The 13,672-nt window shown below is 57.3% G+C and overlaps 1 protein-coding gene across 2 annotated transcripts in view; it reads left to right on the forward strand.

Moving 5' to 3' along the window:
- The window catches only part of RPTOR (regulatory associated protein of MTOR complex 1), a 338,621-nt gene that overhangs the window by 303,333 nt on the left and 21,616 nt on the right, over positions 1–13,672 (forward strand). For both annotated transcript variants that reach the window (XM_043585750.1, XM_043585751.1), the window contains 2 exons: positions 1,294–1,404; positions 12,479–12,584. In XM_043585750.1, coding sequence (XP_043441685.1) covers positions 1,294–1,404; positions 12,479–12,584 — 217 coding nt within the window. The remainder of the gene's footprint in view (positions 1–1,293; positions 1,405–12,478; positions 12,585–13,672) is intronic.

A 13,672-nucleotide genomic window follows, 5' to 3' on the forward strand; every position in this document is an offset into this window, starting at 1 on the left:
ACCTTCCACACGGCCTCACTGTCCTGCCACCTTCCACACGGCCTCACTGTTCTGGCGCCTCCCATGTGGCCACATAAGCGCCCGGAGCTAACTTGCTTTCTCCCTTCTTGGGTGAGTAGCGTTTTCCTCCGCTGGCTGTGGCAGCTGCCACGTACAAGCACCTGTTCTCAGTGGATTGTTTGCATTTTCCACGAACGTTTCATTTGCCACATAAGGAGCCACGGTCTCTGCCTTTAAGCTGAAAAAGAAATTTCAGGCGCAGGAGGGATTGGCGTCTTCATCAGCCTGGGTGATGTGAACACATAACCTGGGGCCTTGGCTGTCTTGCCCAGACTGTTTGCCACTCTATCGGTCAAGGACGCAGTCTGGAGGGGCCGTTCAGGATGCACTAAGGGGGCGGGCTGCCATGGATGCTACGTCAGCCACGTGACCCAGCTCTGTAAGCAGCGGTCTTAAGAAGTTCACAGCTGCCTGCTGGGTGACGTGTGTTGTCTTTCCCCTCGAACACCCAGGGCGAGGTTCATCCTCCTGGCTGGACCCTGACGTGGGCCGGCCAGACAGTAGCATCTGGGCGCAGGGGACACTCACTGTCTTCGGGGCCGCAAGCCAGGGCCCCGATCCAGCAGAGTGGCACAGGTTCCTACAGCAGGCAGGAGAGGAGACCCTATCACTGTGCCCCAGCTGTGGGACTTTCCACCCGGCGAGCCTCGAGAGGGACTCCTCTCTGGGGGATGCCTTCAGTCCTGCTCCCCCGTGCCCAGCCTTGTGCGGTGACGCGAGCCCTACTCTGACCATGTTGGCCGCCATAGGCCTTGCCGTGGGAAACGAACATGTGTGGTTCAGGGGGACAGCATCAAGTGGTTTATGTCTCAATACCCACATGTCCCAACTGGTCTCGCTCCCCACCCAGAGCCGCTTGGCACAGTCGGGTGCCAGGTCTCTGGCAGCCCCTGCCGCAGAGGCCCTGGGGGATTGCTGACCTCACAGCGCTGGCCTGTGCGAGAGCGACACTCTGTGGCCCGAGCCACCATGGCCGGCCTCGGGGGGGGACACAGTCCCCTGAGTGCAGATTCAGTTGCCCCCCCTAATACGGGTTCCCTGGGCCCTGGCCCCACATTCAGGGTCCCTACCACCAGGACGCAGGGTGAGGCCAGCACAAGAACGTTCTCAGCAGCCAGACCGCCGCCTTCTGTCTCCTTTTGAATCCTCTCAAGCCTGCAAAGATACGTGTCGGGTATGTGACTAACTGTTCCTTCTATTTCCTTCCCGCCTTTGTCCCCAAACGCCCTGAAGACCACAGACGATGCAGATGACGCTGCTGGACACAGAAGCTTCGTCTCAGCCACGACGCAGACGGGCTTCTGCGACTGGAGTGCCCGGTACTTTGCCCAGCCCGTCATGAAGGTAGTGTGCACATCCCCCGGGTGCAAAGTGGGCCTCCCGTCGGTGTCCTCGAGCAGAGCCCTGCCCTCGGCTTCCTCCTGCCCCTTCTTCCTTCCCCGAGAACCCCGGCCCCTGGCCTGGGCCGTCTGAGCCCTCTGCTCCGAGCCGACGGCGTACCCCAACTGGTCACCCACCGGGGCTCCTGCCGGCCCAGCCACTGACCCTTTGGCGCTCCTGTCCCATCACGTTTGCGGCTGCTCAAGGGCGACCCCATACTGCCGTCACAGTAGCTGGTGTGAACGGTTGAAGCAGTGAAAGGAACAGACGTCACTCACCTTCCCGTCTTGTCAAAAGAAGCCAGACCCGCCTCCCCTCCGAGCTACCAGGCCATCTGCACTGCTTTGTCCCACTCAGTGGCCTTCTGAGGCCGTCCTCCGGAGGACTGTCTGAGGCCTGGGCTCTGGGTGGCCGCACCGAGAAGCAGGCTCTTTTGGAGACCTGCCCACTGGGCTAATTCTAGTGCGTTCTGGCTGGTTGCGGGAGATGCGTCCGGTCACTGCAGATTCGAGCCACACGTCCAGGGGACAGCATGGGACAGGCGACACTTTCTCCCGGGCCTCTTTCCCCGGGAACGCCACAGGGCCTTGTGCGTAGACTTTCCCGTGAAGCACATTCTCAGGAAACCTTCTTCCCTCATACAGACCATTGAAAATCGCCGCTTATTCTTAATTGTACGTCAGGCTCCACATGGAGGTAATTTCCATGAGTGGTTGGACCCTGTATTACAACTTTTCCTGCTTTCCCTTTTCCCCACGATGATACTGACTTTTGTCAGCAAAAGCACAAAGGAGTCATTGTCCGTACCCGAGGCAGATGACAGAGTTGTCGTTTATTGAGCCCCTTTGCTGAAAAGAGAGAGATCTCTCTTCGTTTTTCAACTGAACCCGACTCCCAGAAAGCAGTTTGGCAGTAAGCATCAGAAGCCTTGAGCAGCCATTCCCTTCGACCTGGTAATTAATTCGTTTACTACGATATCAACTCAGGGAAATAATCGGAGTCACGGACGATCCTGTATTTACGGTAGCAAAACCTGGGATCCAGCCGAACGCCCAACATAGGCCTAAGGGCTTAGCAATTATGGAATACTTGATACAACGTTTATCGTTATGAAGAAATTGAGCTTTAAAATTAGTATCTTAAGTGCTCATGCTAAAACTTTTAAAAAGGAAAAAAAAAGGACATAAACGGGCTATGCGGTGGTCCTCATTGGCAACACCACACGGACATCTGTGCACAGAAAACAGCCTAAAACAGCCGGCCCGACAGCGGGTCTCGGGCGACGTGGCGGTGAGGCCCCAGTTTGTTTTATCCGTTTCTGTCTGTCCCCTGTTCTTTCCACACTAAGCACGAGCGTCTTTACAGTCAGGAGAGACGTATGAAAGCAGCAAACGCAAGGGGCGGCTGAGGCCCGTGCTCACCCTCGGGGCTCCGGGGCGCGGCCCTCGGCCAGCCCGCGAGTGCCTTCCCGCCGCTGGGCCCCTCGTGGAGAAAGGAGCCAGCGAGCCAGCGCTGGAATTTGCCCCAGGACACGGGGGCCGCTGCTGTGGGTGGCGAACTATCCTTTGAACCAGGGTACCTCTGCTTGGAGGTGACACGGGGCTTTGCTCAGTATCAGTTGAAGTCCGGTCTGGAAAGTCCCCCGCTCCAGGCGAGCACGTCGAGCATGTTGGAGCCCTGGCCGGGCTGCCTCTTGCTGAAGTGGCAGTTGCTCGGTGTGGTGATGAACGGCTTTTCTTTTCTTTTTTTTTAAAGTTTATTCTGAGAGAGTGCGTGTGTGCGCGCACCGGGGAGGAGCAGAGAGAGAGGGAAAGAGAGAATCCTAAGCAGCCTCCACTGTCAACACAAAGCCCGATGTGGGGCTTGAACCACAAACTATGAGATTGTGACCTAAGCTGAGATGAAGAGTCAGACGCTTAACCGACTGAGCCACCCAGATGCCCCAGCGAGTGGCTTTTTTTTAATGTCTGAGAACTGCCTGTTCGGCCGTCCACGTTGCCGGCAGGAAAAAGGGGCACCGGCGCCCCAGGCTCCTTTCTCTTAGACGAGCTCGGTCCTCCCAGGGTCCGGTTTCCTGTCCTTGGCACAGGTACTTAGGCAGCCCCCTGAGCCCAGGCCTGGGGTTTTATCCTGTGTGACCACGTGCACCCCCAAAGCCAGCACCCTCCCCTTTTCCCGTGCAGCAGCAGCAGACCCCCTGCCCTCGTGTCCTCTCTGTGCACCTGGAAGGGTGTGGCGTGCTGCCAGCAGGGGGCAGGGCCTGATGCGTCCGCAGCCAGAGCACCGACGCCGCAGTGGGCTGGGGAAGGAGGGTCGTCCGAGGTGCCACTCTTGCTCTCCGCGCTGAGCCCACGGGGGGCAGCCAGGAAACCGTTGAATAAGCGAGCGCCGTCTCCCTCTGACAAGCTCCCACAGGCTGTAGCCTGAGTGGCGGGCTCCGGGCGTCACGTCCCTGCAGTGATGGGTTTTGCCCGTGGCTCCTGATGGCGGCTGAGACGTCAGGGAGAGGGAGGATGTGACTGATTTTTCTCTGACGTTAACTAGAGACCCTTTCTAGACTTGAGAAGAGAATGTGTTTTATCTCGTTGTAATTTTTTAACAGTTGTTTTCCTCCTTTCTTCAGCTTCTATTCACGAAGGTGTTCTTTTATTCATTTAATTCGTCATCTAATGACGCGTGTGCAATAAAACGTGTTAGGAACTTTTTTTATTCGCCTGCTTCACACATAAACTAAGAAGAGCTCAAAGCTGGGATCATACCCCAGAAAGGTCAGAGCCCTAACCCTCCTCAAAGGTCAGGATAAGAAACTGAGATGCTCACCGGATAAGTGAACTGACCCCAGGATCACGGTGCACGACCACAGTGCAGCCCGTGCCCGGGGGACCTGCTTCCCCACAACGTGGCTGTGAGGACAGATTTGCCGGCTTTTTGTCGATTTACAGTCTGGCTTTTTACAGGTCTGTGTGGCCAAAGAGAACTGTATTCCGGAGCTCTCACAGCCCCCTCTCTTGCCCCTGCTGGTTTACAGAGTTCACATCTGCTTCAGAAAGAATGTTAAAAACAGTCCGTCAGGTGCTTAAAAAAAACAGAAGATATATCGAAATCTGTTCTAGTTACAAAAGTAATACGGTTTTTTCTTTCTGGTTCACAAAGTTGAGAGTGATTTTCCCGGAAGAAGGAAGTCTGAGCCACTGTTGGTGGTGAAATGCGGGCTTGGTCTAGAGCAGTTCGGCAGTAGCTTATCAAAATGGGAAGGGGCTACACCCTAGAAACCGACCATCCCACTCTGAGAAATAGACCCTAAAACCCCCGCTCTACGTGTGCGTTTGTGATGATACGTGTCCAGAGCTGCCCGTTGACATTATTTCTGAACACGTAAAGTTGAAAGCCAAAAACGTATTCTTAATTAGGGGGAGTGTGAGTTAATGATGCGTCCACCCAATAGAGCCCTTCGCGGCCCCCACAGGGAGTGAGCCCCGTCTGCCCGAGGACACGTGTGGATACCCTTGATGGCACAGGCCACATAATCCCATGGTCCCACGTGCTTGCACAAGTGCCGTGCTGTCCAGGTGTGCACGCGGGCGGGGGGGGGGGGAGCCCGCAGGTTACGTGTCAGGCTGTTCATGCCGTCACTAGTGTCACTCCTAGAGGGCGGGGTTGAAGTCGGGGAGAGGGACTGTCCTTCCTCCAGTGTGCACTTGTAGATTGTGTGGACTTTGTAGAAAACCCAATTATCAGCATGGTAACTTAGAACAGATTAAACTGTAGTGTTTATTTACAAAAAGAGCCTGGAAAGAATCAATCAGATTGTTTTAAGGCATCACGCGCACAGTGAACGTTGGCTAGAGCTAAGAGAAGGTTTACTCGGGGCGGAGGGCACGGGTGCGGCACTGACCCACACGCAGGATGAGGATGGGGTGCAAGCGTCTCTGGGCTGGTCACAGAACGCGCTCTGCACTGCGTTAAACCTGCGCGTCGACGGAGCTGTTGTTTGAAGTGCACTAAGCTATTGTTTTAACTCCGAAAATGAAAAGGTAAAATAAAAGTGAAACCACCCAGGATTCTCTCCCCGCCCACCCCACACGCACTGCCACTGCGCTCACGCCACGGGCACAGCTTTGTTTCCTGCTTTTTCACTTACGCGGTTACAAACGTTGGACGTGTTCGCGTGTCTCCAAATGTTCCACAAAAATGGCTTCTGCTTTTTCCTTTCTTGTACATAAACCTCCAGGCCGACATAGCCCAAGAACCAGACTCGGTCACACCGTCAGAGTATTGCCCACAGTTTAGTTTGCTGTGAGATTTAACTACGTCAGGAGGTCAGGCGGTGCCGTACTGTGTCCCGTTCCTAAAACGTATGCCTTCGCTCTTTGTGGAACGTTCAGCTGGAAAACAAACAGACGTGTTGATTCCCTTCCAGGAGCACGAGGATGGGAGGAGCGTTTGCTTTGTGATGGAAGTGTGTGGGCAGCAGGGAGGCTCAACCAGCACTCCACGTTTCCACGTGGCCACGCCGGGAGGACTGCGTGCTCCCGCTCGCCGCCAACCGGGGGACCGCCTCTGCCCTTCTGCCCGTCTTCTGACGTGCTGGCCTGGTGCCGGCGCCCTCGTGCCTTGTAAATCACTGCTGAATTGTAAACCGTCGGGGGCCGAGGGATCGTGGATTGTCAGCTGTGTTCTCTCTAAAACGTTCTTTAAACTAAACAGTGTTGAAAGATTAACGAAGGCCTGCGTAAACGGGAAGATATCCTGTGTTCACGGGTCACAGGACTTAATACGGCAGGGCCCCAGAGAGACCCGGAGTCCACGTGATGCCGGTGAGAATCCCAGTTGCCTTTTTTGTGTGTGGAAACTGACAAGCTGAGACTAAAATTCAGATGGAAATGCAAGAGACCTATTCTGGGTCCAGGGCTGTCCAGGGCAAACTAAAGATGCTGTCCAGGGCAAACAAAAAAAACAACTCGTGCTCCCCGATCGCAAACCTTGCTGCGTGATTGCAGGGATGGAGACAGCGTGGCACCGACTTAAGGAGAGACGTGCAGACCGGTTTCGAATGAGAGAGTCCGGAGGTACCTCCGACATCAAGACTTTACACCCACAGACCCAACAACTTGGAGGAAATGCACACATTCTTTGAAAGACACGAACTACCAAAACTCACCCCATACGAAGTAGAGAACCCAGATAGTCCCACATCTGTTCAGGGAAATGAGTTTGAAGCTAAAACTGTCCAACAAAGACAAGATAGCTCCAGAACCAGCAGAGTTTCACTGGAAAATTCTACCAGAATAATACCAGTCCTCCGCAGTCTGTTACAGGAAACAAAAGGAGTGAACACTTCCCAGTTCGTTTTAGGAAGGCGGCATCACTCTGATCCCAAAACCAAAGACTTCACAAGAATAAAAAACCAGAAACCAGTGTCCTCCATGAACATGGCCTCAAAACCTTCAACGTAATATTAACAGATCCAACATGGCAAACTTTAAAAGGGGCAACACACCAACTGGCCAACTGACCGAGTGGATTACATCTCAAGAATGCAAAGTTGAATCCACAGTTTTAATTAATCATGAAATTGAATGTAATTGAATGTATCAGTCGACTCAAGAAAAGCCACCTGTTCATCCCAATAGCTGCAGAAAAAGGATTTGACAGAATTCAGCAAATAATCGTCATAAAACTCTCCACAAACCAGGACCGGAAGTAAACTTCCTCACCCTCATGCAGGGCACCTACAAAACCCGCGGCTCCCTTTCTCACCAGGGAGAGACTGGATGTCTTGTCTCTAAAACCAGGACCAAGGTAAGGGTGTCTGATCTCCCGGCTCCTTTTCAACAACCTCCCAGAGGCCCTAGGTGTCCAGGAAGGCAAGCAAAGGTGGAAAGTGAAATAAAACTGCTCACACGGAATCATTGTGTGCGTAGAAAATCCTAAACAACCTGCATGATGTTGCCAGAACACGTGAGATAAGGTCGCTGAATACCCAACGTTACACAAAAACTGATTGTATTTCTATACTAACCACTGGAAATTGGAATTAAGCCGCTTAACCCCCAAAACATGAGCTGTAATTAAATTAGCTATATGTTTTTTTAATACAAGCAAGACTCAAATGCTGAAAAATACAAAACACAATGAAAGAAATTTTAGAAGGCCTAACCCACTGAAGGTGTGCTTCTGGGCCAGGTGTCAGGTGTCCCTAACCTGGCGTATGGGCCGATGCCATCTCATTCAACATCCCAACAGGTTTTGTTTTAATCAGCAAGCCGATTCTAAAATTTGTGGGGCGACGCAAAGAAACTTAACCGAAGAAATGTAGGCAGAAGGCGAAGTTGGAGGACTCACACTGATTTCAAGAGTCCCCCTGAGGGCGGGAGTGGAATGGCGGCCGGGGGGGGGGGGGGGCGGTGGGGGACCAGTGGGGCGGAACGGCGTCCAGAGGCGGAGCCACGGTGCATGCCACCGATTTCCCACAAAGCTGCAGGACGGCTCATTTCAGTGGACAGAGGATGGTCTTTCCAGCAAGTGGAACCACAGCGGCTGGACATCCATTTGCCCACGAGACGAACGTCACTCCATGCCCCACACCTTATTCAGAAACTAACTCAAGGAGCCTCTTCTTGCCCTACTGTGAATCCCGCAGCCGCGAAACTTCTAGAAGCCCCTTCTGGCCTGTTGGACGATGGTTCTTTGAGAAGTCACGAAACCCAGAAGAAAAATGGTATATGGAGTTTCGTCATGTTGACTGCTTTTTGCGTATCACCGTTGACATGACAACACAAGCCACAGACTGGAGAAAAATATCGTAAAACTCCTAATAAAAGCCTTTTATCCCACGTACATAAAGAACTCCCAAAATCCCACATGGAAGGACGCAACACCATTAAAACTAACGGGCAAAAGGTTTGCACAGACCCTTTACCGAAAAGGCGTGCACACAGCAAAGGAGCCCTGAGAAGGTGTGACACAGGGAGGCGGGGGTCGCCGGGGCCGCGAGCCGCCGCAGGAGGCAGCAGCTCGCTTCCGTACGACGGCCGACATTTTAGATCGCTCAGTCCCGAGCACTGGCAGAGGAAGCAGAGCAGCCCAGACCCTCGCCCCTCACGGTGCCAGGCGCCCTGGAAACGTGTGGCCGTTTCCTGCGCGACTGAGCCTATACTTACCGCGCATCCCGGCAACCCTGCCGGACGTTCCCCGGGAGAAGTGACAAAAGCTACATGTGCACGTTTACGGCGGCTTTATTCACGATCGCCGGAAACCGGACGGAACCCAGACGTTTCACCCGGTGGAGAAACAGTGCTGGGACGAATACCGGTCCCCTGAGAAAAGTCGCCCCGATAAACCGATATACACACGACACGAGGAGTCAGGTGCGGCTCGCTCAGCGAGGGAAGCCAGACACGCAGGAAGTGGGTGGGGCCGGGCCTGGGGCCGGGGGAGGCCGACCGCACGGGGGCACGGGGCAGGGCCAGGTCCGTTCCCCACCAGGCGGTGGGCTTGTGACCAAGCCCCCGAGAGGGGGAGCGTCCTGGAGGGGGACCCCGCCTCCGTCAACCTGATGCTTCGCAGGACCCGTGGTCGCGGGGCGAAGGTGCCCGTGTCTGGGCCTCCGTGCACGCAGGACACCCTCCCCTCCCCTCCCCTCCCCTCCCCTCCCCTCAGAGCTTCTCCCATCAGGGCCACAGGGCGTGAGCACAGAGCCGGCCCGGCCAGGTCAGGAGCGGCCGTCACTAGCGCACCTGCCGCCGGCATCCGCCACCTCTCTCCGCCAGAGTGACGTCCTCGTTTGTGGCGGGGGAAGGGGGGAGGGGTGGCTTCTCACACAACAGGAAAAGTCACAGCGAGTGTCGAGGTGAAAACAGGCCCCGACTCTGTTGTGTCGTCAGAACAGGCCTCATTTCTGGGTGGAAACGGAGCTCGGGGTCTGAGCACTTGGCGCGGAGTTAACGAGCCTTCCCCAAGGGCCGTCTCCCCTTTTGCCTTTGGGGGACCCTCTGACCCTCGCCCTTGGTTGCCCCGGGGACAGGCCAGGCCTGAGGCCCCAGCCCCCGCGTCTCCGGGAGGCTGAAGGGCGGGAATGGGTGCTGGGACCGAGGGGTCACGGCCGCAGTCGCACAGCACTGCCCCGCACCCGCCCCGCACCTGTGGTTCTCCGTCCCGCTGGCTCGTCCTGGTGGCTCTGGGCAGACCGTCCCCAGGTGGATGCCAGCGGCGTTCACAGAGCCGTGTGCGGCCCAGCTCTGACCGTCTCCTTGGATGAGCACACCTGGGGGGGGAGGGGCACCTCCATCGACGGGCCTGCCAGGGGCCCCGCACGTCCACGCGCCTTCCTTCCTGTCCTTGCAGCCGCCGTCTTGTGTCCTTTGGAGCCCCAGGTCCGTCCCTGGGCCCGGTCCCTGCCTGCGCAAGGGGGCACCTGGGCCCTGGGGCACGTGCGTCCAGGAACCCAGTGCCCGTCCTGCCCTCCTGCTCGGAGCGCCTCTCCCTCTTCCTGTGATGTGTTCCCACGGAGACCGGATTCCATCAAAGGGCGATATCCTCGCCCCGCCCACGCTTTCAGTGTTTTCCTGGTTGGCGTTACTGACCACTCGCCATGTCTTTTGGAACAAGCTCTGGGTTGTCACAAAGTGAAACCAACTGTCACCAACCCGTGATCTACCCCGTCTACCCCCCAGGTTATTTCCAAACCACTAAACAAACGTTCTGTGGAGGCAGCTGACACCATTTCTTCTTGTCGCCCCCACGTGTGGATGTCTGTTGTGGCTGTTGCTGTCTTGTTCGGTGTGGGGTTGCGATTCTGCAGAAAAAAAGAAGGGGCAGAGCAAGGAAACAGCTCGCGGCAGGGACCCGCGGGCTCCAGCAGTGAGGCCGGGGAGGGTGGGTGGGTGTTTCTGTTCTGTGATCAGAACACGGAGCATCCAGCGTGGACACGTGAAACGTGCCTTGGTCTGGGCTCCTGTCCGTGTAGACGCGTGCTGTTTCTTAGCCATGCCGGCGCCTAAGAACGCGCCTGCGGCCACCGTCCCTGCTCCCCGCCCCGTGCTTTTCCCAGCAGAGAAAACGATCTTTACATCCGAGCGTGGGCTGTCTGGTACCGTGTGGTGTTACCGCACCGACCACGGGCAGCTTAAGGTAGGCCCGGCTTCTCGGCTCAGCCGAGACCAGGTAGGGTTTTCTCTTGTGTGATTAATCTCTTCTGTATTTTGGCACTCGACGACCCTGGGTGTTCAAGCAGGGACCCAGGGCCAATCCAGTTTACTTGATGACACGCGAGGATTAAGGAAATCCACGTTTATTAAAAAGCCACCTTAAATCCCGGCTTCCTCTTGGCGGGGGGCGGGCCTCTTGCGGACGCTGGTTTTACACAACCGTCCGTGCACAGGCACACGACTGCGCACACACGGGCCACGAAGCAGGAAGGACCCCTGCCCGAGGAACAGAGAACAGGGCGGTTTGTGGGGCACGCACGTATTTCGGGGGAACTGAGCTCAGTCTCTGACACCGTGGCTCGGTGGGGAGGGTACGGGGTTCTTGGGAGCCGTTTGAAGCTGACCGGGTCCACAGTCCGGCCGTTTCCTGATGCTTCACCCTGTGCTCAGTCAGCTCAGGCCGCACAGCCGCCCCCCCCCCCCACCAGGGCCCCTCTGTTGCTGTCATAAGCCCCTTTCTGGTCAAGTGCGACGCCCCAGTTCTCTGGCACAAGAGGAGGGATAAGGCAGAAGTCCCTGGGCACGGCCCACCTCTTTCTGATTTTGCCTTTTCAGTGTGTGCGGCGTCGGCCTCCGGCCCCCGGCCCCCTCGGCTCAGGCCGGATCCCGCCAACTCCTTGTCCCTGAAGCTCCTTGCCTGCTTTGGCAGAGGCTGCCCCGCTGCCCCATGTCAGGGGCTCCTAGGAGCAGGACAGCACCTGGCCTCGGGGGTTGAGGCGTCCCCTGAGTCTGTGCCGCTCCCTGCCCTCCCCAGGGGGCCCTCTCATCCTCTAGACCCAGCGGCCTGCGGCGCGGGCAGCTCCCCCTCCGGGCGGAGGCCAGGCACTCCTGTCTGCCACCCTCTCGTGCCAGCCAGCTGGGCCGGGGCGCCCTGGCCAGGCTGCAGAACCCAGTTTCCTCGTTCGGGAACAGGGTCCTTTCTTTCTGGTCATGACCTCGGAGACACTGCAGGTTTGGGTCCAGAGCCACAGCAAAGTGAGTCCACGCACGTTTTGGTTCCCCAGAGCGCGTAAGTCACTGCCCTACGCTGCAGTCCGCCGGGCGTGCGAGAGCACCGTGTCTGAGGAAACCGCGTAGAGACCTGAATTCAAGAATACTTCAGGGATGCCCGAGTGGCTCAGTGAACTCGGTTCATGATCTCGCGGTTCGCGAGTTCGAGCCCCACATCAGGCTTTGTACTGACGGCTCAGAGCCTCACTGGGATTCTCTCTCTTCCTCTCTCTCTGCCCCTTCCCTACTCACATGCGTGCTCACTTGCTCTCTCTCTCTCTCTCTCTCTCTCTATCTGTCTCTTTCTCTCAAAAATAAATAAAAACCAGCACCTGGGTGGCTCAGTTGAACATCTGACTTCGGTTCAGGTCATGATCTCACAATTGGTGAGCTCGAGCCCCATATCAGGCTCTGTGCTGACAGCTCACAGCCCACTTCTGATCCTCTGTCTCCCTCTGTCTGCCCCTCCCCTGCTCATGCGCGCCCGCATGCTCTCAAAAATAAAAACACATTAAAAATGATGCTAATAAGTAAACAGATAAAAACATTTAAGACAATACCTCACTACTAAAACATGCTGACCGTCACCTGGGCCGTCAGAGGCGTCAGTGCCGACCACAGATCACCGTAACAAACGTACCAGTGATGAAAAGCGTGAGGTACCGTGAAAGTCGCCGAGCTGTGCCGAGACCCGGGAGGTGAGCAGAGGCAGCTGGAAGGCGTGCTGGCCACGGGGTGGCCGCGAACCTCCCGTCTGTGAGCCACGCGGGGTCCATGAGGCGCAAACAGGATGCCTGTGACTTACTCGCGAACCTCACTTGGTGTTATTATCGTTCAAGATCCCGGAGGAACACGACCTGGAGAGTCAGATCCGCAAGGAACGCGAGTGGCGATTTCTCCGCAACACCCACGTCAGGCAGCAGGCGCGGCAGCTCATCCAGAAGGGTAAGCCGCCCGCCTCCCGAGGGGGGCGCCTCCGAGGGCCCGTGGCGGGGCTGGCGGGGTGCAGGCCCTCCTCCGGGCTGGCCCCCAGGAGCCCCCAGAGCGCTCGGCCACTCTCTCCCAAGAGAAGCCCCCGCCGGCCTCTCGCACGAGCGAGCCTTGTGCGCCCTGCCACTCCCAGGGCAGAAGGAGCCCCGAGCTGTGTCCGGGGCACAGGCCACACGCAAGGCGCTGCTTGTGCCCAGCTGGCCCCTCCTGTCCCGGAATAATCCCACTGTCAACCGGCACTGTATCTGAGTCCCACTTTACTGACCCTTTTACCAGACTTGCCGAGAGAGGCCCCGTTTGCGGGCCCCCAGCCTCACCGGTGCTGGACGGGCAGCCTCCCTCCCCTCCCCCACCCCCACCCCCTCCCTCCCGCTCTCCCAGCCCCGCGGCTTCGGGGGCACAGAGAGCTGGGGTGCACCTCCATCTTCTACTGCGAAGCCAGCGTGGCCCCAGTCACTGGGCCGGCCGGGCCGACCAGCTGCCCAGGCTCCGCACAGAGCGGGACGTCGCGGGCTGTCAGCCCTTCTGTTGACAGACTGATCCCACCTTGCCTTTCTGTCCTGTAAAATGGTGGTGGTTGCCAAGAGTCACTCTTTACAGCCGGGGGTGGGGCCCACGAGACAGGCTGTCCCCGCAGACACGCTTGGCTGGGCCTCCCGAGGCCGGCCCACCCCGTGTCCCTGAGCACACACGGCCGCTCCAGAAGCCACTGTGGCGTGCGGCCGCCTCGGTGTGCAGTGCTCTCCGTAAAACGCCTTGGGGGCATAGTCGCCTCGTAAGGCTGCCTCCGTGAGGGACTGGCGGTGGCTGGATGTAAAGCAGCCTAGTGTTCAGGCCTCGGCGTCTGCTGGCCCGGCAGTCACCACTCGGACGTGTGCAGCCAGGCCGGCCCACGCCCCACGGCTTTCTTCCCGAGGACAGAACAGCCACCAGCGCGTCGGCACTCTGGGAATTACAGCATCGGAGGCTGTTTTCTCGAAGGTCTGCGGTCCTGCAGGGGCCCCGTTCTACAGGACAGTGGACTCCTTGGACCCCGCGTCTGC

Source organism: Prionailurus bengalensis, chromosome E1 (assembly GCF_016509475.1).
Source record: "Prionailurus bengalensis isolate Pbe53 chromosome E1, Fcat_Pben_1.1_paternal_pri, whole genome shotgun sequence".
Classification (NCBI taxonomy): Eukaryota; Metazoa; Chordata; class Mammalia; order Carnivora; family Felidae; genus Prionailurus; species Prionailurus bengalensis.